Source organism: Lontra canadensis, unplaced genomic scaffold (assembly GCF_010015895.1).
Source record: "Lontra canadensis isolate GAN:19392208 unplaced genomic scaffold, GSC_riverotter_1.0 scaffold7, whole genome shotgun sequence".
NCBI classification, from domain to species: domain Eukaryota; kingdom Metazoa; phylum Chordata; class Mammalia; order Carnivora; family Mustelidae; genus Lontra; species Lontra canadensis.
In genome coordinates this window covers 26,367,103-26,394,251 of record NW_022631001.1, presented here as the reverse complement: position 1 = coordinate 26,394,251, position 27,149 = coordinate 26,367,103, and the positions used below count along the sequence as shown (strand labels likewise).

Below are 27,149 nucleotides of genomic sequence, written 5' to 3'. Positions count from 1 at the left end.
TCCTCCCCCACCAACCTTCCCTTGCTTTGTCCTCTCCTACTTTGGATGGCACCTGTACCTCAGAGCTGTCTCATCCCTCTCTTGTACCAAGCCTAGCAGCACCCCTGCCCCCGCCACTACTCTTCTCTCTGGGCCCAGGCTTGGGGCTCCAGGGGTTCTCTTCCACCAATGAAGCAATATCCATCACCTTCATGGCAGCTAGGACTTCCTCTCTGCCCTGTGGCTGTATCAATTATGGCCAGAAATGGGAGCAGTTTAAGGGAAAGTGGGAGAGCAGGCCTCTTACCGTGAGGAGGTCCATGGCTGCACCCTCCTATGCTGGTAGGGACGAAAGGACTTAACTCCTGCTCTGTCTGCTCCCCTGACTGTGCCCAGCTTCCTTCCTCCTACCTTCAAGTTCAAAACCCCGCCCTGGGCCCTCCCTTTGCCAGGACCAGCTGCTCCCCCTCTGCCCTGTACCCTGGAGACCAGAGGAACTGTTGAATACCACACAGTGGAAACTTCTGGGAAAGGGGAGAGGACATAGTTGCTCAAGAAAGGTGGGAATAGAACTGAGAATGTCACAGGTGGAGCAGACCTTAGAGACCCTCTGGTCCAACTGCCTTATTGTACAGATGGGGATTGGGATTTGCCCAAGGTTCCGCAGCCGAGCCTAGACCCATTCCTTAGTCATCAACCCATCTGATGCCTTGAATGGCTCTGCAAGTAGGAGGATGGGGGTTTTCTGTTACTGAGGGTTAATTCTGGGTCCAAGATGAAGAACTTGCTTCAAGTCACACAGTAACACTGTTAGCTGATCGTACCTAGGGAGGGAACCCACACAGGGTACTGGGAGTTAAGGTCATGGGATGATGGAGGTTAGTCTCATGCTCAAAAATCACTCTTGACTTCCAAGTATATCACAAGACTTATCTGCTAGGCAGTGCTTTTATTTCACTCAGTCTCAGTTTTCCTTCCAGGAAAATGGGCACGAGGATGTGCATCACTCACTGAGAGGAAGGCGTTCTGGATTATGTCCCAAAGCCCTAGAGAGATCACCAGTTCTACCCCAGAAGTTCCAGAGGGGAAAAGGATGGAGCTGTCTTGGGAGAAGAGGGTGCCATGGTGACAGCAGCCTTGACAACTGGGAGTAGAGAGTAGGCTGGGCCCAGAGGTGCCCTCAAACAGAGTACCGAGGGAATGAGTGCAAAGAAGGGGAGAGGACAGCTTGCCCTTATCGGCTCTTCTCAGCTGTCATGAGCTCCACTCCCCAGTGTTAGTCACAGATGGCAGGGGGACCAAAACCACAGCACCTCATGGCTCATGTCTGAGGAGTCTCCCCACACATGCTGGCATGTTCTTCTACTTCTCCTGCTGAGAAGTACAACTGGCAGAGAGGGCACTGGACCCAGGAAGCAGGTGGTGAGCTCTCTGGGGAGGATACCCACAGTACAGACTGCAACGAAGATGGTGATGAGGAGGGAGAGGCTGGCTGAGGTGGGGAGATCTCTCCACACGTGGCAGCGTGCTGGGGAAGAACCTCAACACTGAAGGAGCCTAAGGGGGAGAGAAGGAGGTTAGCAAAGTTGGTCCAGCTGCCAGGCACGATGCCACCCCAGTGCAGCTGTTTCTGTGGGAAATTTGTTCTGGCTCGATATCCTACACCAGACACTGTCTGGTCATGAATCGGCCAAACATTTATCAAGGGTTTCCTGTAGGCCTTACACTGTGCCGGGAGCTGGGGGGCGGAAACCTAGGCCTCTCCTTCTGAATTGTAGAGTTCAGGTGTAAAGATAAACTATGGCCACAAGTGATTGTGATACAACACAGAAGTGAGAAGGGCTAAGTGTAAGGCAATCTGAGAACACCGCTGGTCCAGCTGGGAAAGATGAGCTGACAAGATCAGAGAAGACCTGGTAAACAAGAACCATTTGAATAGGGACTTAGAGAATTGGGACACGGGGGAAAGAGGTGGGAAGGAAATGCTAGGCCCTCTCTGACAGTATTACCTATTGTTTCATATTTCCCCTGGGGACAGGGCCCGTGTCCCTTCCTCAGCTCAGACAGTATAATATAAGCATGTACTCCAAACCGACTTGTATGTAACTGTGGAGAAGACTGGGTTCCAAGCTTGAATGTTCCCTGGCAGTGTTCCCAGGTCTCCTAGTCCTCCTGCAAGTAGTAGTCCCACAATAACGCCTGGGCCCCAGCAGCTCACCTGCACAAATGGGGCACAGGGCAGTATTCTGGACCCCACTGCTTTGGGCCTGGCGTCGGTGGCATTCTCTCTGCCGTGCTTTTGCCATCCCCCGCTGGTTGGGCCGTGAGTTCGAGCTGGATAAAGTCCTGTGAGAAAGAACAGTTAAAGACTAGCTATTAGTAAGAGGCTACAAGGGATGAAGGAGCCTTGAGTTTGGATGGAAGAGTGTGGACTCCTTGATGCGGAGCCAGAAGCTCTGGCTGGAGTCCTGGTTTTCCCACTTGAGGTATCCAACCTCAGGGAAGTCATTTAACCTTGAACATCTGAGAACAGAAGTTCTATTATTGCTTTCAGGTTTTTTAAATGATTTTTTAATTGAGATATAATGCATATCCAATAAAATTCATCCTATTGAAGTATATTATTCAACAGGTTTAGGATATTCACAAGGTTGTGTAACTACCGTGACTATCTAATTCCAGAACACTTTTATCACCCCAAAAGGAAATCCTAAACCCATTAGTAGTCACTATCCCCACCTCTCTTCCGCCTCAGATCCTCGAAACCACTAATCTACTTTCTGCCTCTATGGACTGACTGTTGTCACCTAGCTTGTTTCAAGATGCATCTATATTGGAGCTTGCATCAGTACTTCATTCTTTTTTCATGGGTGAACAATATTCTATGGTAGGAATAGACCACATCTTGTTTATCTGATCATCAGCTGATGGACACTTGAACTGATCAGCGATCGTGAATAATGCTGCTATGAGCCTTTGTCTATATGTTTTTGTGTGAACCCCAATTATCAGTTCTTTTTTAAGATTTTATTTATTTATTTGAGACAGAGAGAGAGAAGTACAAGTGGGGGAGGGGAAAGGCAGAGGGAGAGGGAGAAGCAAGGCTCCCCGCTGAGCAGGGAGCCTGACTCAAGGCTCAATCCCAGGACCCTGAGATCATGACCTGAGCCAAGGCAGACGCTGAACCGACTGAGCTACCCAGGCACCCGTTATCAGTTTTTGGGGCCTATTCCTAGGAATGGAATTATTGCATCATACGGTAACACTATGTTTAGCTTTTTGATGAACTGCCGGAGTGTATCAGGGTGATTATAATATTTTACATTTTCACCAGCAGTGTATGAGAGTTCCAATTTCTCCACATCCTTGCCAACATTTGTTATTGTCTTTTTTAATTTTAATTTTTAAAGTAAGATCTACAACCCACATGGGGCTTGAACTCATGACCTAGAGATCAAGAGTTGCATGGCCTACTGACTGAGCCAGCCAGGTACCCCTGCTATTCTCTTTTTCATTACAGCTATCATACTGGGTGTGATCACTGTGGTTTTGATGTGCTTTTCTCCGATGGCTAATGATATTAAGCATTCTTTTCATGTGCTTATTGGCCATTCCTATATCTTCTTTGGAGAAAAGTCTATTCAGATCTTTTGTTCATTAAAAATTAGGTTTTCTTTTTATTGTTGAGTTGTAAGCATTCTCTATGTAGTCTAGAAACAAGTCCAATATTAAATATGATATGCAAATATTTTCTCACATATTATGTGGGTTCTTTTTATTTTCTTGACAGTGTTCTTTGAAACATAAAAAGATTTCAAGTTTAATGAAGTCCATGAGATACAATGTACTTATATTCAGATTCTAATTCACCAAAGAGCTCCCACCTTATTTAACTGGCAACAAGTGGACAAGGACATCTTTTCTCTATTTACACTTTAGGTCCAGACCCTGAGATCAACATACAGACACAAGGGTGCTCTGACCTAACTAAGACACAAGTGGGGGAAGAATGACAGGTATAGAAGGGGAATAAGGTTTGGGGAGGTGATCTGGGTCTTTCAGGCTGACCTACTCACCTGCGGGCTTGTACTTTCCGTCTCTTTGTCCTGCCCACATGATTCTCTGAGTTCTGCTCCTCTGGTCTGAGCTCTGTGTTAGAAGTACACATTAAATCTAGCATATTAACAAAAAGGCATCATATATGATGTTCCTTCTTGTTTTTTTCTTTTAAGACTTTATTTATTTAAGGGAAGGATAGAGAGCATGAGCAGGAGGAAAGGGGCAGAGGAGAGGGAGAAGCAGGCTCCCCACTGAGCAGTGAGCCCAACATGCGGCTCGATCCCAGGACCTTGGGATCATGACCTGAGCTGAAGGCAGGTGCGGAACCAAGTGAACCATCCAGGCGTCCCACGCTTTCTTTGCCTTTGAAATACTTATCACAGTATTAGACTTGAAGTTTTAGACTTACTTGTATGGCATGGAGAAGTCTCTCAGTAAGGGTAAAAGCACTGCTATTTTATTTACTGTGGCATCCCTGACACCTAGCACGGAGCCTTGCACATAGAGATGTTCAATAAATATCTATCAAATGAGTGGCAAAAAACCCCAGCAACAACCATTTGTCTAGCCATTCAGAACTTCCAAAACACTTTATATAGGATTTAATATTTTTGAAGGTGCTTTCATAGCTCCAGTGCCCTGACTGGGTGACCCCAAAAGGTTAGTTCCCATTTTCTGTCTCTTAAAATAATAAACTACCTCCTTCCTCATGTAGACAGCTTCTGAAATGACTCCTATTGATTCCTCCTCCCACTGAATTTAGGCAGAATCTAACGACTTGCTTTGAATGAACAGAATACGGCAAAAGTGATGGGCTGCCACTCCTGTAATCAGGTTCTAAAAGACTGACTTCTTTCTTTTTACTTTTTTTTTTTAAAGCTTATTTATTTTTTAGTAATCTCTATGCCCAACATGAGGCTCAAACTCAAACCCTCAGATTAAGAGTCTTATGCTATTCTGACCAAGACAGCCAGGCGACCCAGACTGACTGACTTCTTGCTAGCCCTCTCTCTCTCGCTCTCTAGTTTACGCACTCTGATGAAGCCAGCTTCACTATGAGATGCTCCAGGGAGAGGCTCCCATGGTGAAGAAGGTGAGGGAAGCCTTAGTCCAACAGCCCATGATGAACTGGTTCCTACTAAGCACCATGGAAATAGCTGGGGAGCAGATCATTTCCAGCGGAGCCTTGCCGTGACTGTAGCTTTGGGTCAGATCTGGACCCAGAGGATGCTGGTAAGCCAGGTCCAGATTCTTAACTATGAGAAATTGCAAAATCATAAATATTGTTGTAAGCTACCAAATTGTGGGGAAAATTGTTTATGCAACCATAGGTGACCAATGTACCCTATTTCTGCAATGAGACAACATACTTATTATTTCAGTAATTTATTCAGTTCTTTAAAATGACAGATAAATTGTTTCCTTTTAAAAAATTTTCCCAATGAAGCAATGAGTGAAACCAAAGATTTTCAATGAGAACTCTACGTGTTCTCTCTTTTGTTGTCTAGACCAGGTAAAACCAAGAACCGCGGGGTTCAAATCCTGGATTTGCCACTTATTAGCTGTGTGACTCAGAATATTGAAACTTTCTGAACCTCAGATTCTTCTATAAAATGAGTGTAACTGTAACAGTATCTACTTCATAAGTTTGTTATGAACATTAAATAGTTAAGTAATAGGTAACTATTATAAAATATAAAATTTATAAACTATAAATAGTTAAGTAATAGTTAAGTTAGTAAAAGTGCCTTAGCAATGTCTGGTGCAAAGTAGGAGCTCTGACGTGTTTAATCCTTTCTTCCTCTGTGATAAAACAGTGCTATTCCCTTACTTTATTTCCCCCATTAAGCTCCATACACCACCACCCTGACTTAACCGTCCTACCAAAGTGATCACAAAACATTAATACTGCAACATTAATACTGCCAATATACTATGTGGTTTAATTCCTTTACTTTGAAGATGAGGGAATTGAGGCCCAAAGAAATAAGGATTCCTGATTTCGAGGCCAATACCATACAATATTTGATTTCTCTTCCGGTAACAACACACTGACAACTGTCTGTTCTCCCACATGAAGTCCTATTGGTAAGGCATCCTTGTATAGCAGCGGTGGATTCTGGGAGAAAGGATGGTGCTAGAGAGAGTGAGGACCCAAAGGCAGGTGGTGGGACTCACCTGTGCTGGCTGGCTGACTAGGACCTGGTTCTGAAGGGCTGGTTCTCCTGCTTGCCATGCTTGTGGGGGGGAACCTCCGGGCAGCTGAAAGCACCATTCGGGCTGAACGGCCCAAAGGCCCTGGCTGCAGCTGCTTTAGGATATTCTTAAGCTCTGAAATTTCCTTGGTGCTCCTGCAGGGACACAGACATCACTCGGTTTCATTAGGAACAGAGACCCCATTCTGCTCCCTCAAGTCAGTGGCATCTGACCAAGAAAGCCAGTTTGATATACAGATAGGGTTAGGTCTAGAGGATGTGATCAAGTGGGGAGAAAGCAGGAAGTGAGTGCCTGTGAGTGACTCGGTAGCTTTTCTTTTTTTCAGGAGAAAGAACTGAGAAGTGGACAAGAGGCCTCCATTCTGGTAGCTACGTACGTTTGGGGATCTGGGAAGAATGTCCTCCGAATGGAAGGATTAGCCAGCCAGGGGCTGGGACTAGACTCCTGACCATCAGAGCCCTGAGAAGAAAATGGAGAAGTATGAACTACAGACATTCACCACCAGGGGGCACTGCCACCTAGTACCAGGGATATTCCCAAACCTGAGGGCTTCCGCTTAACAAGTATGTATATTCGGCATAACTTTATGTGGTACATTTGCTGGTGAGCGCACTCTCTCCCAGCTGCAAGATACGAGATTCAGTAATTTTGTATACTTAGTTTCCCAATGCTACGGATTTAGTCATAATCCTGAAAGATCAAATACATGCTGTCGGGAAAAATGGGGCCATGGGACTGATAATCATGTGCAAACTTTTGAAAGCATACATATGCTTTCAAAATATAAATAATATATTATAATATATAATATAATATAAATATAGATATATGCAGCTTCAATCTGTGCATATGTAAAATTGATTCCTGTAGGTACAAAATTCAAACCACTTATCTCTATACACCTATGTGAGAGAAACTAAGTATACCCATATGTTTGTCTATATTGAAAGTTCTCTTTTGAACTATTTGGGGACATTCTTATCATTTTTCTTTTCTAAATATTATGTAGTAATATTGTTCAATTTCCAGTACAATTTCTTTTGTGAACTATTTTGTTCACCTGCAACTACAAACCTACCAATTTGGCCACCATTTCTAGTCACTGATAGAAAGATATGTGTATGTATGTATGTGTATATGCGTATATAGATACAAGTATTAGCCTAGCCACTAGCACTAGCCACTATATGTAACTATCCCAGGCATTTCATAAACCTCTCTACTTCAATGTCTACATGTGATAATCACACAACAGATCATTTCTACATAGATTTGACTTATGTGGTATGTGCCACAGTTTCTATCTTGTCAATATTCAATTTATCTCTGTCAATTCATCTGTACCTATTTCCTTTTTTTCCCAAATTTCCTTTTTCCCTTGAATTTAAAAGAACTAAGGATTTTTGTCTTTAATTTGCAGTTCAGATACTTCTATCACAGATTCTTTTTAATCTTTTTAAATTAATTCGTTAATTAGTTAATTAGTTTTTAACTAGGCTCCCTGCCTACCATGGAGCCCAATGTGGGTTTAATTCCTATATTCCTAATTCCTATATTGTCTCCATGACCTTGAGATCCAGACCTGAGCTGAAATCAAGAGTCCAATGCTTAACTGACTGAGCCACCCAGGTGCCCCTATCACAGATTCTTTTAAAAGTAAACATCTTTCTTATAAAGCATGATCTTGGTCTCATTCTCTAAGTACGAGAAGTAGTATTTTTATTCACATTCACAGCTTATTTAAGTAATCACATTTACTGTTTAATATTTTATAAGTGCCATTACAGTCTCATTTTGGACCTAGCAGTAATTTTGAAATAATTTTCCAGGGTTTTTGTTTTTTCTTTACCTTGTCTCATAAATTTTACAGTGAATGCTACTTGAAAGCACAACTGGATGGATGTGGAGAGATGGTTTATTTAAGTGAGATTAGGAATTGGGCTCCTAAGCACAGGTTAAGTTAGGAGTCAGGTGGCTTGGGTTCAAATCCACTCCAAGACTTATTTAGCCATGTAACCTGGGGCATCTCATCAAGTTTCTCTGTGCTTCTGTTTCCTAACTGGAAAACCAGTGCCACAAAAGACCGTATTTCACAGACCTAAAAGCCCTTATGTTTTGTTATCACTATCATACACTATTATATCATACACCATTATTACAACACAGTAGGAAAAAAGCCTATGGAATTTTAGAAATCTTAAATAACAAAACTGAGTGCTACCACTCACGTTTCCATGTGCCAACCCTCTCTTGTGGAAATGTTTTGGGATCTCTTTGCCCGTAGTTTCACTGAGGTGTGTGCAGTATGTTTGCATACAATATATGTGCATATATATGTGAGGTGTGTGCAATATGTTTGCTTCTGCTGTAAATGTTCAATGCCTTTCTGACATTATGGCTTGGAGCTGCTGACTCCCTCCTCGATCCCAGCAGGGTCTTAAAGGTGCAGAGTAATGAGATGGCCATATTAGGGAGATATGATTTTTTGTGATAGCCCATAATTAGGGAGACCACATGTCCTGGTTTGCTTGGGACGATACTGCTGTCTTGATAAAATTCACAGCACTCTTTTTTTTGCATTCCAAGGGACTCTGAGTTTGGATGGTAAATTTTATGGCGTTCCTATCTACAACTTTCCCCTGAACGGTGAGTTATTCAAAAAGCCTACTTTGTTCTATGCTCTGTGCTAGCTGCCAGGAATCAGTGTGGAACAAGACAAACAGGTTCCTAATCTCGCAGAGCTTGAGTTTGATGGGAGACAGGCCAGGCCCTGGGGTTGTATCTCCACTCACTCAGGCCTGGTCGCTGCAGAGCTGGAATCAGCAGAGTACTGGAAATGCTTCCACGGGTCTTGCTGCAGATTTTTAACCCTTCCAGGGAAGGAGGAGGAAATCTCAGACCAGGCTTTACTTTGTCTCAGTTCTCTGGGTCTCCCCTGAGGCTGTATGGCAAAAGCAACTCCTCCTTCGTTTTCTCTTCCCAATGTCCAGTCTCTTGTCTTTCTCAGTAACCTCGACGGGAATGACAGCTGTGACATTGACTCCAGGGGCTTATCTTTTGGCTATGTCAGATGTTTGGAGCTTCTAAAGACGCAGTGTGTGCATAGGAAGCGCTATGGTACATGACAGGAGACTTGATTTCTAGTTCCTCCTCTGCTCTGATTCACTGTGTGAATTTGAATATGGAAGTTTCCCTAGCTGACGTAGAATGAAGTGCAGAATGGGTCTTGATGATCTCTCTGTATTTTTTCACCTCTAGAATTCTCTGACTCTAGCTTTGTGTGATTCTGTCTTTGTACTTGTTTGGAGGGAATTATGATGGAGGGTACTGGAAAGGTAAATGAAGACACCAGGGACAAGAAATCAGGAAAAGTCTGAATGGGTTTAGGAGGAAAAAAAATAACTAGAAAACTAGCTGAGAAGAGGGGAGGTACACTGACCAGAGACTTATCCATCTTATCTACCAGTATGTGTGTGCTGTACAGGGAGAAGGCAGGAAAACAGATGAAATCGCAGAGCATGTATCTGAGATTCTAACTGGCTCTTCTGGCAGGTGGGTCAGGCAACAACAATGACAGAGAGACAGTAAGTGAGCCCTGGGACTCACTTACTTGCAGGTGCCAGAAGGAAAAGTCTGGTGAAAGCCATGGCCCACAGGAGCCTACACCTAAAGTATGAGATTAAGTTTGAATCCAAAAAGAGACTTCATTCTTGCTAAAGAACAAGTGGTCCAATAGCTGTGACACTGTACTGAAGCCTTGCTCTCTTGACTCTCCCACAGGTGAAAGGGGAGGACGGGCATTCACTCTTACCTGTAAGAAAGAGTAGCAAGCCCATTTATATTTTTATTTGAGCATGTGAGTGTCTATCCCTCAATCAAGCACCAGCTTTCTAACCAGAAACTGAAAAAAAAAAGTGGAAAAATATGAAGTCCTTGTTCCATCATTGTACATACCTGGCTCAGTCTAGAGCTCTCAGGGGCCGAGGGACCTCCCACAGGGTCATCTAAGGAGTCCAGGGAGGAACACACCCGGAGGAAGGCCAGGCCAAAAGACTGCTGATGTGTGAAGGGTTGGGAGCAGGTCAGGCGAAGTCGATCCCATGACTCACCTGAGGCTGGCGCCAGGAAATCATCTCGAGGGAAAAAGAAAGAAAATGAAAGGGACAGGAAATGCATGTACGGAGGGGAGAGAGGACAAGAAGGTCACTACTGGGGACGAGAAGGTCAATATTGGGGAGAGGAAAGAAAAGACGGACCATAAACTCCAACAACTCCAGTTTGTTGGTAAACTCCAACAAAAGGAAGAATGGAGGTCACGAGTAACTGGCCCGTTGGGCCTCGGTGCTCGGGGTCTGGCAGTGCCGAGCAGGCCAGGCAAGGTGTGCTCATGCCCAATGCCTCACCTTCCCACATTCACCCTTCTCTGTCAGGGTTCCACACTGTGCCCAGTACAAGCACATCCTCATTCTGCACCTCTCCAGGAGAGGTCTCTCAATGTCTCATTTTGACAGGAGATACCTGCAGAGTTGGGGTCTGAGCTGACCCCTTCCTGGTACGTTGGCTGAGCTGGATCTACCCTTCCTGGACCATGAGATCTCAGCCTCCTCCACAGCACTCTGTGGTCTCCAGACTCACTCCCAGTATGATATACCAGTACCACAAACCCTTCTCGCCTTTAATTCCCAGTGCTGTCTGGTAGTACCTCATCTCCCGCACCTTAGGTACCCCTCCCGTATCAGTCTTCCCTCACAACATTACAAACACCTCCATTGTCAATGTGGACAAATCCTCACTAGACTCTAAATCCCCAGAGGCCAAGAATCAGGTCTCATGTTCTTCTGCAGTGCCTAGTGAACACAGATCTGCATTGACTGGAACTCAGGAAACACTGGGCACCGCCTCATTATATCCACCCGATAGCCTTCCATCACTTACATAAACATTATTCTCCACTACCACTTATTCAGTGGTCCATCCTTATCTGCAGGGCACATGTTCTGAGACCCTCAGTGGATGCCTGAAACCACAGATAGTACCAAACCCTGTACACACTGTTTTTCCACTATACCTACATACCTATGATAAAGTTGAATTTCTAAATTAGGCACAGGTTAACAACAACTAATAAAATAGAACAATTATAACAATATACTTTAATAAGTTATGTGAATGTGGTCTCCTTCTCTCTCTCTCAAAATATCTCACTGTACACTTTCCCCTTTTCTTGTGACGCTGTGAGATGATAAAATGCCTACAAGGTGAGAGGAAGTGAGGTGACTGATGTAGCTAGGCACTGTGACAGTTAGGCTACTACTTGACCTTCTGACACTGCATCAGAAGGAGCATCATGTGCTTCTGGGCTGTGGTTGACTGCAGGTAACTGAAACCGTGGAAAGCGAAACCGTGGATGAGGGGCAGGGAGGGGCGGACAACTGTACTCACACTCATGTACATTTATACAAATACAAACACTACTCACAAAGAAGAGTTCTACCTCAGGCTCCACCGAATCATGTTATGTGTCAGTATAGATCAGCTCATAAATATTCCCAGTTATCACCTATTCTCATCACAGAGAACTCATACACAAACATACCATACAGCTGTTCACTCACTACTCCCCCCATGCCCCACAGATATAACCGAGCTCCTGCACAGACCCCTCTCACAAACCTACCTACCAGCCCAGCTCCATGGCCCTCTATAGTGACTCATCTAGCTTCACATCACTGGATCTCTTTCTCATAAACTCTCTTGTTCAGTCTCTCTCCCATTTCTGCTTTTGCCTCCCTTACCATTTTTATTTGTCAAGATTTTATTAATTTATTTGAGAGACAGCAAGCGAGCACGAGCAGGGGGAGCAGAGGGAAAGGGAAAAGCAGACTCCTCGCCGAATGTGGAGCCCGCTATGGGGCTCAATCCCAGGACCCTGGGATCATGACCTGAGCCGAAGGTAGACGCTTAACTAACTGAGCCACCCAAGATCTCTCCTTACCATCTTTAAACATGCGGACGCCTGAGCGGTTTTTCCCCTGCTTTAAGTCGGCTAGGGACATTAGCATGGTTGCAGGGAGCAGGGTGACAAAAGGTCTATCCAGGGACCAGGAAGAACGGCCCACATCAATTTGCAGGAAAGCAGAGCCACAGTTACCTGGGGACAAAAGGTTAAGAGAAGAATTTAAAGGTAATGGGAAGATGTTCCCCTGACAGTGTATAAGGAATTGGGTGGGAAAAAGACATTCTTCCCTTCTAGAGCTAGTTGGCCCAGAAAGGTCAAGGAGCACAGAGCCAGCAACTCAAGTGGATGAGACCTCAGTCCACAGAAAGACGAGATGAAGGTTCACGGTGGTCCTCCCAGCCAGAAACCTTCCCTGACTCAGTAGACTTGCTGCTTCTCTGTCCTTTGGCTCTGGCAGGCAATGCTAATCTCTGTCTCTACTCTGCTAAGGAGCCTGACATCTCTCTATCCTGACAGAGCTGAGACCAATGGCCTTTGTCAGTTCTCTACTCCAGAGAACTCTAAGGTCAACCTTCTCAACACATAAATTCCTATGGAGCCTTCCCAGATTGGCGTGCAGAGCTCATCCCCCAGCATGCTCTTGACAATGATATTTAGAGGTGTAGACAGGCTGTATTTGTCGGCACTTATAATTATGTCAGCGTCCTAAGGCTTCACCCAGCCTGCTCAGATCAAAGCAGGGCAGGTACATTGCTGAAATCAGGGAATGCTATCCCCATTTCATTCTATGTGAACAGAACCCTCAGAATTTGCCAACACCATACACCTGTCCCAAGAGCAAGGCCACATCTCACTTCACACCAGGAAGGGCTTATTCCATGAAAGGTGCTCAGCTAGACCGAACTGGGACACTCTGGTGGAGCATTTGGAGGGCAATGTTACTCCCGTGTCTCTCGCAGAGGTTTCCAGAGCTCTGAGAACTCACTCACCCACATCAATGTAGCCAATGGGCACTGCCCTCTCCAGCTGGAGTTCTACTTTCAGTTGCCCACTCTTGTCCTGAGGACTGCTGAGCCAAGGTCCCCTTGGACTGTCTGGGTTCAGCAAGTTCTCCACAGGATACTTGGGATCCTAAGTCAGAGAGAGAAGGAGAACATCAGGACCTTCACTGAGCCAAAGGCTAAAGAGGATGCCCAAGAGGAGGGATCCCTACATTCCCAAACCTTTCCAGGCATTTTAACTTGACAGAAAGATACTAGATAGGAGTTATCATGTGCCAGGGGATTTACAGACCTTTCAACTATCCTTCTACCAAACTGTCGCATTTCATCCTCTTAACACTTTAGTTTACTGTTTAGTTTACCTAACATTATTGCTTCTTAGTTTGTTAAATGATCAATAAACTGAAGCCTAGGTTCAGAAACTTACCCAAGGCTACAAGAGCTAAATAACCGACTAACCTCAGAACACCTAGGTCTTTGAATCCAGGGCCCTTAACCACCACACTAGACAATTTTCATTTATAAGGTGCTTTCACAGACATCATTTATCTTCAAAGTAACCCCATGAGAAAAGTAAGGCAAGGATTTTTATTCTAAGTTTACAACTGATGGTTAGAAATCAAGTGATTTGTTCAAAGGCAACAACAGCAGTACCAAGAGAGCCATTCTCGGTTCGAATCCAAAGTTAGGTATTTTTTTTTTGTGGAAGGACCCTGAGCAAACTATTTTCTCTCTCTGCATTTAAATTTCTTCATCTATAAGTAAAGAGGAGGGAGACTATATTCATGGTTTTCATTTTGTTTTAGCAATAAAATCCGTCCTCTTAACTGAAATCTTAAACTAAAGTGTGTGTGTGTGTGTGTGTGTGTGTGTGTGTATGTTTATTTTCAACAAATGAAAACAGAGCTCTGGTTAAAAAACAAGCTGGGGGCCTAGAGACATATATGAACGCCTGCCTTCAATTTCCAGAAGTGGGTGCCTGTAGAGTGCAGTTTGAAAACCTCAGTATTAGGTGGTAAGTAATCACCTCTGGCATTTTAGAAGGCTCAGTGTATGAAGAAAACCATTTAGGCTGACTATGTAGGTAAGAAGGATATGGTTAATTTTTTTTTAAAGATTTTATTTATTTACTTGACAGAGATCACAAGTAGGCAGAGAGGCAGGTGGGGCAGGGGCGGAGGAAGCAGGCTCCTCGCTGAGCAGAGAGCCCCATGTGGGGCTCCATCTCAAGACCCCAGGAGCCGAAAGCAAAGGCTTTAACCCACTGAGCCACCCAGGCGCCCCTCCCAAAGACTCTCTTAGGGGTTTTCTGAAATGAGTGGGGATGTTTTCGACTGTCATAATGACCAGAAAGCATCATTGTCATCAGGATCTGGAGCCCATGGATGCTAAATAGCCCACCAGGCAAATGACACTGCTACAGATGTTGACTTACCCACCCAAAGTGCCGAGGTACCTTCTGAGAAAGACTAGGGTAAACAGAAGGGGAGGAATGGGAAGAAAGGATAAATGGATAGAAATGGCAGGAGATGAAAGGGTGGCAAGTCCCTAAGAATCAGCCCTTTGGATCAATCCTGAGCCCGGGCGCCGGCACCTAGATCTAACTGGGATAACTGCGATTTCCTGAAAGTGAACTTTTAGGGAGGAGGCTGAGTTTTTTTTTTTTTTTTTTTTAAGATTTTATTTATATATCTATTTGTGAGAGAGAGAGAAGGTAGAGAAAGAATGCATGCACAAGCAGGGGGAGCAGCAGGCAGAGGCAGAAGCAAGCTCCCCATTGAGCAAGCAGCCTGATGCGGGACTTGATTCCAGGACCCTGGGATCATGACCTGAGCCGATGGCAGACACTTAATTGACTGAGCGAGCCAGGCATCCCGGAGATCACCTTTGATGGTTGAGGTGATAACCTCAGAAATGACCTTGAATGTCCTGGTCTGCTCCCAATGATAGAGTAATTAAACTGCCCTTCTAGGGACCCCGATATAGACTTTGGGCTTATGGTTTTGACAGTTCCCTTCAAACTAAGGGTGGACTCCTGAGGTTGCTTTCTTCTTTACCTTTTTTTGGTTTATAATTTCAATTAGCAATAATCACACCTCGGATAAACCTCATTGGCTACGATACTGCCACTGTGCAAAGCTTTTTGGTTTATAATTAAAAAAAATTTTTTTTTAATAATTTCTTTTCAGTGTTCCAGAATTCATTGTTTATACACCACAGCCAGTGCTCCATGCAATACATGCCCTCCATAATACCCACCACCAGGCTCACCCATCACCCCAATCCCTCCCCTCCAAAACCCTATTTGTTTCTCAGAGTCCACAGTCTCTCATGCTTCGTCTCCCCCTCCAATTTCCCCCAACTTACTTCTCCTCTCCATCTCCCCATGTCCTCCTCTTCTTTACCTTTAATTCCTGGGAACACTTCTGTTATGCATCCTGCATTACTCTGGGAATAGCTTGAGGGCAAGGGCTGTGTGTCCTCCTTTGACTTTGGATCCCCAAAGATAGGATATGTCCCTTCTGTTAAACTGGGGGTTTCCTGAAAGTGCAGCCAAGTCTCCTATTTTTATCACTGCTCTCAGTCATCAAGAAAAACATCATGCCTAATTAACGTACCTGAGAGGAAAATGATACCACGTGGCTAATCTTTACAGGAGCCATGGTGTTCCCAGCAGCTGTCCCAAGTCGGAGACAAAATTACTTTCTCCCAAGATTTCTTCTGTCACCACTTTTGGCACTGCCTATGTTTTGGTCCCATCAGCTTCCAGAAGAGAACAAATCCTCATGCTACTACTGAAGAAGAAAACAAAAGAAAAACAAAATTGGCCATGTCTGGATTTCTGGTAATTTTTGCAGCAGTCAGTCAGAGTGTTTCTAGTTCCCATGATGGACTTATGGGGGCAGTGGGTGGGGAACAGATCTGGACCAGGGGGTGAGATTCCAACAAACGTGAAATGACTGGCATGCAAGCACTGGGAAACAGAGCGGCAAGTACAAAATATGTTAGCAAGGTAATATTTGGTCTATATGTAGGTGAGGTCTCCAGGGCATGAATTATGCCTTAAATCATTTACCTTTATACCCCTAGAACCTAGCACATAGCAAAAATACAACAAATGTTCAACTATATATCAGGTCTATCAGTTTTTGTCTTCCCTTTAAAATCAATCTTAAATTTGTTTTTCGTTGTTACTCCCTTATTAGGAATATTTAATAGCTTGCCAATGTATTCAAGTCTCTTTTTACATGGTATGTACTTAATAAATATTAACGCAGCTTAGCTCCTCAAAGCATCTATAATGGAGAGCTCTACATTTTCTACTTCATCTGCTCCTATTCCTTTCATCAGAGGATGTATTTTACCTCTCATTGTTTTATTTAATATTGAAAGTTCATTATGGATATTTGTACTTTGTTGTTTTCCAAAATTTCACGGAACATTTTAAATATATGCAAAAACACATGTTAATATAGTGGACTCTTACCCATCCATCATTTAGCTTCAACAATTCCTTGGCTAGAGGTATTTTAGAGTTGTCTGAATGCCTTTAGGTGGGATCTCTCTCCAAATATTTATACCCTGCCCTTTTTATCCATGTTTGTTACCCATCTGGCTCCTGAGAATGTGTCCATGACCCCTGATAAATTCTTGGCCATAATGTTTGGTCTTAGTTCCTTCCCCGGTCCCTCACCCCAATTCTCCCCCTCACCCCCATTTCGAGGACATCCTTCATGCCATTGCCTTTGTTTGGAATGCTCTTTCCCTTTTGTACTTGTCAAATCGAATGCATCTTTGATGCTCAAATATCACCTCCACCTGAACCATCTCAAGCAATAGTTCCATCCTCTTGATTCTGTGTTGTAATTATCTGGGTATATATCTTATGTCCCTTGATCAACTGTAAACTCTTGGAGGACAGACTTCATGTCTAATTCATTTCGGTATCCTCAGTGTAAGAGGGAGAAACAGATTAGCAAATGTCTGCTGAATGAATGACCATAAAAACTGACCTCCAATGAGCCAGCAGTCATGGAGTGCTCACAGTGGGGCAGACTGCTTTGACAGTGGTAACAGTTAGTGAAGGTCATCCAGAGGTCAAGCACTCCTCACAGGTCACATTCAGTATGGTGCCATAGCTTTAAAGAGAGAAAAAGGTAAGATGAGTCCCGAGTCACCTCTCCAGGCCTTCAGATTAATTAAGAGTTGATTATTCCCACTAAAGGAACTCACTGAACTTCAACAATTTTTCCTACTCTCTGCATACGGGGATACATTGGATATATAAAAATAAATGATATGGTCTCTGTTTTGGAGGAATTCCCAGTATACATTTGTGATTTGATGTGAAAACTCTACCATCTCTCATCATTAACATACAGAGGACCGACTTGGCCAGCCCCAAAATACACCCTAGGCTTGGGGACCCTGAAGCTGTCAATCTTGGATATTTTATTTAGTTAATATTTTGGGGGTGTCTAGTAGGTACCAGGCACTGTACTGGTACTGGATACACAGTGATGAGTAAGATATATACAATCTTTTTCATGAAGATCATGGTTTATCAAATTGCTTGCAGCTCTCCAAGATTAAGTGCTCTCCAACCTCCTTGCACTTGTATATACTTTTGTTCTTTGTTTTTTTTTTTTTTGCAATGGCATGCATGTTTACCCTGTTTTTCTCCCCACTAAGTAGTGAGTACTTTGAGGATGTGGATTTTTGTCATGTTCATCATCTCTCACACCTCAGGGAGGTGCTGAAACACAGTAGGCATAAAGAGCCATTGAAAAGAATACTTTAGGGGCACCTGGGTGGCTCAGTGGGTTAAGCCTCTGCCTTCAGCTCAGCTCATGATCTCAGGGTCCTGGGATCAAGCCCCACATTGGGCTCTCTGCTCGGCAGGGAGCCTGCTTCCTCCTCTCTCTGCCTGCCTCTCTGACTACTTGTGATCTGTCTCCGCCAAATAAATAAATAAAATCTTAAAAAAAAATTGTAGAAAAGAATACTTTATTAAGTCAACATAATTCCATTCAGAACTTCAGCAGAAGTTTCTGGCAAACATGATAAACTCATTAACCAATAAAGGGCCACAAATTCCTACAACAATTCTAAAAAGACAGATCAAGCAGATTACAGAAACAGACTTATATAAATGGGAATTTGCATCCTGTTGACTATAGCATAGAACAGAATCATGAGTCTGTCAAAAAAAGATGAAGAAACACGTGGTGTTCAAAAACTTGGTCCACTTGTGAAGAAAAATAAAAGTAGATCCCTACCTCATAACATATTTAAAAAATTATACTCAAGTGATCAAAGATGGAAACATGAAAAATACCTTAAGGTAACAAAAACAGGGTTAAAATAGAAATGACTGACTGGAAGAAGATATCTGCAACACATAAAAACTTGGATAGTATTCAGAATATATATTTTTAAATATTACAAATCAGTAAGAAAAGGGAAAACAATCCAATAGAAAACTGGAAAGAAGACAGAAATACAATTCACATAAGATTTGAATGACCAAGAATCCATATTTTAAAAAAGTCCTCATACTTTCTGGTAATAAGGAAATTGCAAGTACTTCTCTTCTAAGACCAGAAAAAATTAAAAAGTCTAAAAATGTAAAGGATTGGCAATAACATGGGGAAACTGGCCCTCTCATAAACACTTCCAGCCCATCTTAATTCCAACTAGCTACACTCCAAGAATAGCCACATATGTGTGGCCTGTAGTTAACTTATTTGAACAGTGCAGTTCTAGAGGGATTCACATGTGTACAGACACATACAATATTTCTAATAGGAAAAACCATAAAGTTTTAATGTCCATTAATTGAAGAATGGATAAACAGAATGGTAAAATACTATATACATTATATAATAGAATACTACCTAACAGCTAAAAGAAAGGAATTAGATGTAAATATACATAAACATGGACAGTTCTCAAAAAATATAGGGAAAGATTAAGTTACAGAATGATAGAGAAAATAGCACTTATTTTCATCAAAAACCAAAATGAAATAATACAATTACATTGTGAATACACAGAATTTTTCTCAATGGACTGGGAGAATACCCAGCTGTGATAATAGTGTCTGAGAAAGATGAAAGAGTAATGGGTCTGAGAGTAGAAGACTCAAGTAAGTTCAACCTTTATCCGTATTATTTTATCTTTTTTAAAAATGAGGATGCAAAGAGATCATGTCAGTAGTCAATCTGGGGTGACTGGGTTATAAGGTATTTATTATATTCTCTGTATTGTTTCACATAATAAAAGTAATTCCCCTTTTAAGTAAATAAGATGCCTGTAGATGGTGTAAATATTACCCTGTAACTTCCTGTTGGTCCTAAAATAAAGTTGACAGGCACTGCATTGTGAGTCCACTGGTCATCCTAGCACTATTCTCCCGATAGATCCAGCTGGGCCGCCCACGGGGCAAATGTGCAGGGGCCATAGGTTTGTATGGTGTTGGGTCCGGATGTACCGATAAGAAAGGGGTGGAAATGAATTAGGAAGCTTTAAGTTGGGGTGCAGCACAGAGAGAATAAGGTGTACGGGCGGGGGTAAAGATAGGGGCTGCGCACGCACGATGTGTGGTGGGAAAGAGTACAGAGATTTGTAAAGCGACCCTAAGCCGTGAGAGCGCAAACAGCAGATTGGGAGCGGTGGAGGTGCCCCAAGGCTCTTCTCTCAGGTTCAGGAGGCTAAGCCGCACAGCCGCTTCCCCCGCACCTCGGAACGCGCTGTTCTGTAACTTTCCTTGACGGCCACCCATTCTCGGCAACTCCCCTCCCCATCAACAACCCCCGCAAAGCCCCTCACCCGGGACAATGGACCTCGAAGAGCACCGCTGCCTCAGATCTTGGACCACAAACCCATTCTCCCGCCAATCCGGCCCTCTGACCTCCGCCTTCTGACCTGGAGCACGACTCTTACGCCACCCCAAGTCCCGGAATGTGTCCTGTCGCCTCAGGAAGCCGCTGTTTCTGAAAGAGAACTCCCATCGAAGCAAGAAGACATTCGTGCGTAGCTATGTATATTTTATGTCTATTTGTAAATGAATATCTTACGCAAATTTTCACTCACTACAAATCTGTCCAGAGCGCGGAAGTTAAACTTCCGGGTCAGATTCAATACGTTCTGGGATATGTAGTCCTTTGCCTCCACGCTTCACGCCTTGGAGCTCAGAGTGAGGGAGCGTCGCGAAAGTTGACGGTTTAGAGATTCTTCTCTTTCGCTGTCCAAAGGGGAGAGTTGGTGAAATATTTGCACTATAAATAATACAGCCCCAATTTCTCATTTCCCAAGAACCCTCCTCCACCGAAACTTGGAAGTGCCTGGAAACCGTCCCTCCCTGACCTTTAAAGAGTAGCAGGTAGACGGTCTCTTAATCCCTCTCAGAGCTCCGCCTGTCTTGATGCCCCGCCCCCCTGCTGGAGCTTGAGCCGCCTATTGGCTAGGATCACTTGAGCGGCGGAAGCAGCTGGCTCGCACGGGGACGGAGGAGGGGGAGAGTTGTGAAGATGGCGGCAGTGGTGGAGGTGGAGGTTGGAGGAGGTGCTGCCGGGGAACGGGAGCTAGATGAGGTAAGAAGAGTTCAGAGTCAAGGAGGGAAGAGGCTTACCCTGAAACTGAAGGGAGGGGAGGAGAGGTATCGGGAGTAGGGTCCTAGGGGAGGCGGGACCCTGAGAGGGAAGGAGCCAAATGGGGGGCGGGTGCGCGGAGAGGGAAATCAGAGATACCCTGGACTCGGAGAGTCGGAGGCGGACATGGGGGAAGAAGACCTGCAGTAACCTCGAGGGTGGAGATGGAAGATAGGGAAAGAAGCCAGAGAGGATGGGGGCATTAAGATTTGAGGTATTACTTGGGGGGTCCTAGGGTAGGACTGAAGGGCTGAGAGGTAGTTTGAGTCGGAGGGGCGTGGACTTCTGTAAGGGAAGGCCGGGCTTTAGCTGTGGGAGAGTCGCGTCTAGGTTTGGCGTGGGGGTTGGGGAGGCGGACCGGGGAAGAGTGCTAATCTGCTAGTATTATAGCATTATTTTTTATATAAGAACTATTTTATTTTTCCATACATTCTAGGACTTTGTACCTAGTGTACTTTAAATAAAGTTTTGGGCACTGAATGGATGAACGAATGATCACATACCGGAATTCATCCATTCACTCATTTAACATATCATCTTTGTGCTGAGTTGAGTTCTGGACTAAGTGCTAGGGATGTAGGGGCCTTCCCATTGACGAGGCCACAGCCTAGTGATGGGAGACACACAGGGAAGACTAGTCACTGCATCAGAGGTTTAATGATGGCACTGCAAAGAGGGGACCAATTTAGTTTGGGTTCCTTCCTAGAGGAACCGAGTCTTATGGGGTAAGTGAATTCTCTATTTCTGGCTCCTTCTAAACGTATGAGTTCTTTGAGGATGAGCTCCTTAAGGATGTATGTCCCCTTTACCTGTTTAAGAGGCATTTAACAACGGATGTATTTAATTACCAGTGGTCCTTGAGTCACTAGGAAGAAAGACACATTGAGTTTGGAAGGAATGAAGGGACAGCTCTGAGAAGTGAAGAGAAGGTGAGAAAGTAGAGGGAGATGATTTTGAGGCCAAAGGTATATTCAGAACAAGGGGTGCTTATGGCCTTGCACAGGACACAATATAGACAGCACAGAGGGATGGGAGGAAGGAGATTGATTGTCAGGAATGGAACCCAGGGGATCCCTGAGGGATCAGAATCTTAGAGGCTTTGGGGTGGGTGATTGGGGAAGTCTGGGGGAGAGGCTCAGAAAGGGAGTAGAAGTGGACTTGAGAAGTCAAGACTGTTGCTTTGTGGTGGGATGACTTGGTGGATTTGGTTTACCTGATTGGGATCATTAAGGTGGCAGGAGACTGAGTACCCGACAGGTGGTTAGAACCAGGAGAGATTTTTAAGAACCATTTTAGTCCCATAGCTCCCATCCACTAGAGGTGTTTAGATGCCACTTGGTTGGTGACATGGGGTGGTTGTGGAAATGACCTCTGAGGCCCCTTACAGCTTTAAGTTTCTTTGATTACAGTTGGCTGTGATTCAGTGAGATACATTTAAAAGCGCCTTGGAAAAAGGAAATATAGTATTGAAGTTATTACATATAGTTTGTTAGTTATGAGTTCTCCTTTGAGAGAGGCTAATTTCAGTTACATATATCAGGGTTCACTGAGGTAAAGAGCTAAAGAATTAGCAGAGGAGAAAAGAAAACGTAAGAAAAGAACTTCCACGTTTTGATGTAAGACATTTTTTGATTTTTGCTTCTTACCTTTTCTTTCATTATGTTTCAAGAACTTAAGAGCTTCTAGTTGTATAATATGCTTATTATGAGTGTATTATATAGACTTAGAGTGTCATGCCTGGAGGTCAGCTTTATGTGTAACCACTAGCATCCATCCCTGAAACTTCTGTTATTTTTTACTGAGAAAGAATTTAATCTGTGGTCTGGAAATTCTATATGGACTGTCTCTGTCTTTTGTGTGTTTGAGGAGATAACTCTGAGAAGTAGGAACAGCCAGTTAACCCTTCAAGCGCCCTCACCCTAAACAAAGAAAAAAACAGGGGTCTGGTCTGGCAGACCTTAGTTTATGTAATACTAGAGTCTACCCAGCTGTTTCTTAGCAGCCTTAGCTAGTGAAGAAAAAGGTGAAAGCCATTCTTATAATTTGTAATGATGGAGGTCTACTGTGTGTTATACACTGGCAATTCAAAGGTAAGACAATCTTTACCAACTTAGTGTAAGGAAGAGATATGTAAATAGCTTTGTAGTGCTAGATAATTGTTATAATGGAAGTGTGTGAGAAATTCAGTGGGGCAAGCACTTGAGTCTGCTAGGGAGAGTCAATGAAATCTTTGTGATAGAGATGGATTTTGAGCTGAAAAAATAAAGGTTGGGTTTACAAAGAAGTAGTGACTCGCATGTGGCATTAGAGTTGTCTCCCTGTAGCCCTTTCTGTTTTGTAGAGAGACTCCTGTGGGGCCCAGATAACCGTAATGGATAGCCTAACTAAGCTGCAGTTGGTGCTCTTTGCCACTTCTTTGGAAAGATTGCACATGCTGTGGTTTTGTTCTTCAGGATATTGTACCTGTGTTTTCCAATATCACATATCTTTAGTATGATAAGTGATCTGGAATAGCATTCATCAGTTCATTTCTTTCCTCTTTTATCTTTTCATTATATATTTCTCTGGTAATTGAGGTAATTTAGGCTGTGCTAAGTGCTTCTCTTGTGTTGCAGAAGTGTATGGAAAAGAGGGTTTAGGAAATGATCTACTGGTGGAAAAGGTTACTGTTTATTGAGTCCTTACCATAAACCAGCCTGTGTTTAAAGTCCTTTACTTGCCTTATCTCATTCATTACTAAGAGCAGCCCTGTGAGTTAGGTGGTATTAATTGCATTTTATACAGGAGGAGAGTAAGGCTAAAGAGATTGGAGTAACTTTTGTAGGATTCCACAGATGTGAGCTGGGAGGTGTAGATTCAAACTCAGGTCTGCCTGTGCTATCCTGAGCTTATCCCGTACTGTAAGGAGAACCTTGGTTCCATTTCTCTGTTTTTTTATGCTCCCGGGATCGGTAATTTAAAACTGTATGGTCTTAGGATCTCATGTAAAAATTGATACAGTATAATTCGTAAGTGACTGTGATTCCAAAGAGTATTTTGAGTCTCACAGTTGTGACAGTAATTTTATTAGTATTCCCTATTTATGATCAAGAAAGTTGAGGTTCAGAGTATTTTGAGAATGCTAAGGATCTTGCAACTACTATGTGGTATCACTAAGATTTAAACCCAATTTTTTTCTCAGATTCCAAAGTATTTGTTTCCCCTTAGTTTAAAGACCTAAACTGTAGGGCACCTGGGTGGCTCAGTTGGTTGGGCGACTGCCTTCAGCTCAGGTCATGATCCCGGAGTCCCGGGATCGAGTCCCACATCAGACTCCCTGCTTGGCGGGGAGTCTGCTTCTCCCTCTGACCCTCCCCCTTCTTGTGCTCTCTCTCTCATTCTCTCTAATAAATAAATAAATAAAATCTTAAAAAAAAAAAAAAGACCTAAACTGCAAACTCATCTAAGCAAGTAAACTGCCCCTTTCTTTATGTCCAGAAGTTTCATCTCCAAAACATGAAGTAGCCTTTCATTCCTGAGAGGTGTAAAGTAAGGGTTAACCAAAGGAATATTAGTTTTTCTACACAGGTTCTTTAATTTACTAATAATTTGACTCTGCTGGACCCATCCCACCCGACCCTCACCCCCATGGGAGGAGTGATTAACTTAGTGGTATTTAGGGAGATGAGAGTGGGTCTAGCCAGCTCAGGCTATGTATTAAATAGGCTGTGATAACTGGTTAGACTCAGTTGTTGCTCTCAACTTGCCAAACCACATGGTGCTGGGGGATATTAGTGGGATAAATCATGGTTATGAGATGGGTGGCTCAGAAGCAGACCCACTCCTGGAGCCATGAATTCCTCCTGGAAGGTGTAAATGGCCAACTTCAGAGAGGAACTGGAGGCATCATTTTGGCACCGAGAGCTGGCTTGGGATGTAAGGTAGAGAAAACATGGCAATATCCAGTCAGGACCAGCCGGCCTGCCTGGCCAGTGCCTAGGAATTCTGGATTCGTCTACTCCCAGTGCTTGTTCATCTGCCAGAATGATGTGGTATGCAGATCAGTGAGTAGTTTCCGGCTCAAGTTCAAAGCAAGTATCCCAGTCTATAACTAACTTGAAGTATTGCTGCCTCAGATGTATAATTTACCTCATCTGGGCCCTATTTTGTTCTTGTTAGAAGAGGAGATTGAACTAGATTTGTGGTTTTTAAACCTTTATTTACCACAATACCTTTTATTCAAGCAAAATCTCACTTTGAAGCCTTGGAGTCTGTAAGGGGACTCAGAACCCCCCCTCAAGATGTCTCAAAACACACTTTGATAATCAGGGAGTTCTCTTTTACTACCCACTGATTGGATGACCCTACTCTTTGTTCCTTCAGTCCCACCCCCACCCCCCATACTTCCTCTAGCCCATGCCTATCAAGGATTATTTTGTCTCTCTTCCCCACCAGATTCTTAGCTATAAGAGAGAGCAGAGTCCAAACCTGTCTTGCCCATTGTTGTAGTTCCTTCCCTCAGCATGCTGTGTGGCATACAACAGGCTCCTACTAAGTGTTGGGTAATTATTATTTTTGAGTAATAGTAATAATAGCTACCAGTTAGTGACAGTTTGTGATGTGCCAGCTCCTCTGCTTAGTAGTACATGTTTTTTTGTTTTTGACTGAATGTTTACAACATCCCTATGAGAATTGAACTATTGGACTAAGTCATATTTAAAACTCTTTCTGGTTCTAACATACTGTGCACCATGTTTCTGGTTATTGCCAGGTCTTTTTTGGTGCTGTCCTGCCTGCCTAGAATGCCTATCCTTTCCCTCTGTTGTGTTTCTAAATCTGCCTGTACTTAAGGTTCTAGCCCAAGGCTGTCCTGACTTCCAGAACTAATCTGATCTACACTGATTTCTTCTTTCCCTGCCTTTGATGGTTTTCTCTGTGTTCATTTATAAACTCATCAGCCTTTTTTGAATCACCTTGTGTGTGCCAGGCACAGTGCTATGTTTAAGGATACCAAGATGGAGAAGGTGTGATAATTGCCTTCATAGAGTTCATGGATTAGCATGAGAAGAGAAAGACTGATAAATAAGTACAAAAACATGTCACAGGTGCTGTGCTAGGCAGTAGATGCGGTGGGTACATCAAGGAGGAAGTGGCAGTTCATGTCATTTCTCCTCTTCCCAGCTTGACTGGTAAACCCCTAACAGGGAGGCTGTAGAAATCCCTTGCTTCCTCAAAGTAGTAATCACTGCTTTGTTTTGTTTTTGTTTTTGTTTTTCCTCCTGTGGGTCTCTCCCTATAGACATTTGATAAATGTTCCTTGTTTCCAGGGGTTTTCCTCTCTAGAGATATTTGGCCAAAGCCAAGGTTTTACTGAGGGATTGAGATGTGTGTGACTGACGTTTAATCTGGGATATCTCACCATTTTTCTTAGGGTTATTTTAAGGCATGTAAAATGAGAACTAGCATAGTGTGGTGGGGGGAAAGATAGTAATAAACAATACACCTGGTTCTAGACTAGGAATAGCCTATTTGTTTTATCTCAGAGACAGCCAAATGATAGTAGATGCTTGGAAGGCTGTGTTGAGGAGGATTCTGAGACCAGGGCTCAGCAGGTAAGTGCTGAAGTTGAAGTAAGATAAGAACACTTAGTCTGTGCGAGGTCCTGTGCCGAGTGTTTTATATGCATTATCTAACTTAATACCAAAACCTTATAGTAGGTACTGTTATGGTTATCTCCATTCTACAGATGCAGAAACTGAGGTATAGAGAATTTAAGTAACTTGCCCAATGTTATACAGCTGGATAAGTGACAGAGCTGGGGTTCAAATCCAGAACAACTCCAGCTCCTGTGCTCTTAACCACTCTGGGCAGTGTGAGTACTGTGTACTTCTATATTGTCCTTCACTGGACATTTCTGTGTAAGTATGTGACTTCATTTACAGAGGTAATTTCACTGGGGTCATGCATTTGTCTATCTCCCATGAGATTTGGTTCTCCTTGAAAGCCCTATCCATCCTCATATACTTGGTGCCTGGCAAAGAATATGATTCAATAAATGCATGAAGATTGAATTCATGAAAGATTTCAACCTCTCTGTGTCTCACTTCTCCATCTGTGAAATGACATGTTTGTACTTAGAGGATGTTTTAGAGATCTCTTGCAGCTTTGCAAGTCCTGGATCCTAGTATTTTACTCTGCCTGTGTTCCCTACAGTTCTTATCAGGTATATACTAATGACTGAATGAATGAATGAATGAATGAATAATTATTGTTAATAATTTGTGGTAATAGGAGCGCCTGGGT

General features: G+C 43.4%; 2 protein-coding genes and 1 pseudogene across 12 annotated transcripts in view; 1 reads left to right on the top strand and 2 right to left on the bottom strand.

The window, feature by feature from the left end:
* Positions 1 to 895: 895 nt before the first annotated feature.
* LOC116865106 (putative short transient receptor potential channel 2-like protein) lies at positions 896 to 20,568 on the bottom strand. Of its 7 annotated transcripts, none has more exons than XM_032853211.1 (10): positions 20,129 to 20,555; positions 15,834 to 16,010; positions 13,204 to 13,345; positions 12,251 to 12,406; positions 10,210 to 10,388; positions 6,632 to 6,714; positions 6,217 to 6,389; positions 4,056 to 4,152; positions 2,198 to 2,325; positions 896 to 1,536 (listed from the first exon to the last, which is right to left on the bottom strand). In XM_032853211.1, exons 2-10 carry the CDS (start codon positions 15,876 to 15,878, stop codon positions 1,301 to 1,303), a joined length of 1,239 nt encoding a protein of 412 aa, XP_032709102.1. In that variant the 5' UTR covers positions 15,879 to 16,010; positions 20,129 to 20,555; the 3' UTR covers positions 896 to 1,300. The 7 variants fall into 7 exon arrangements, with proteins under 7 accessions (XP_032709102.1, XP_032709100.1, XP_032709103.1 ...); XM_032853209.1 differs by having other exon boundaries at positions 20,143 to 20,555; XM_032853212.1 differs by having other exon boundaries at positions 20,311 to 20,555.
* Positions 15,274 to 15,356, bottom strand: LOC116865451 (annotated as a pseudogene).
* Positions 20,569 to 20,691: 123 nt separating the features above from the next.
* RNF121 (ring finger protein 121) overlaps positions 20,692 to 27,149 on the top strand; it is a 78,147-nt gene continuing 71,689 nt past the window's right edge. For 2 of the 5 annotated variants that reach the window (XM_032853221.1, XM_032853217.1), the window contains exon 1: positions 20,692 to 20,810. In XM_032853221.1, the coding sequence (XP_032709112.1) occupies positions 20,748 to 20,810 (63 nt within the window). In that variant the 5' untranslated portion in view covers positions 20,692 to 20,747. Of the gene's footprint in view, positions 20,811 to 21,687; positions 21,797 to 27,149 lie in introns of all 5 variants that reach the window. The other 3 variants (XM_032853219.1, XM_032853220.1, XM_032853218.1) reach the window with 3 other exon arrangements.

Bases quoted from the DNA above. Each gene is read 5' to 3' on its own strand.
- LOC116865106 (XM_032853211.1), bottom strand. From the start codon at position 15,878: ATGGCTCCTGTAAAGATTAGCCACGTGGTATCATTTTCCTCTCAG. The intron at 2,326-4,055 runs GTGAGTAGGTCA...TCTTTCTCACAG, and splicing joins CGGAAAGTACAAGCCCGCAG to GACTTTATCCAGCTCGAACT. The intron at 1,537-2,197 runs GTGAGCTGCTGG...TCTCCCCCTTAG, and splicing joins CCTGTGCCCCATTTGTGCAG to GCTCCTTCAGTGTTGAGGTT.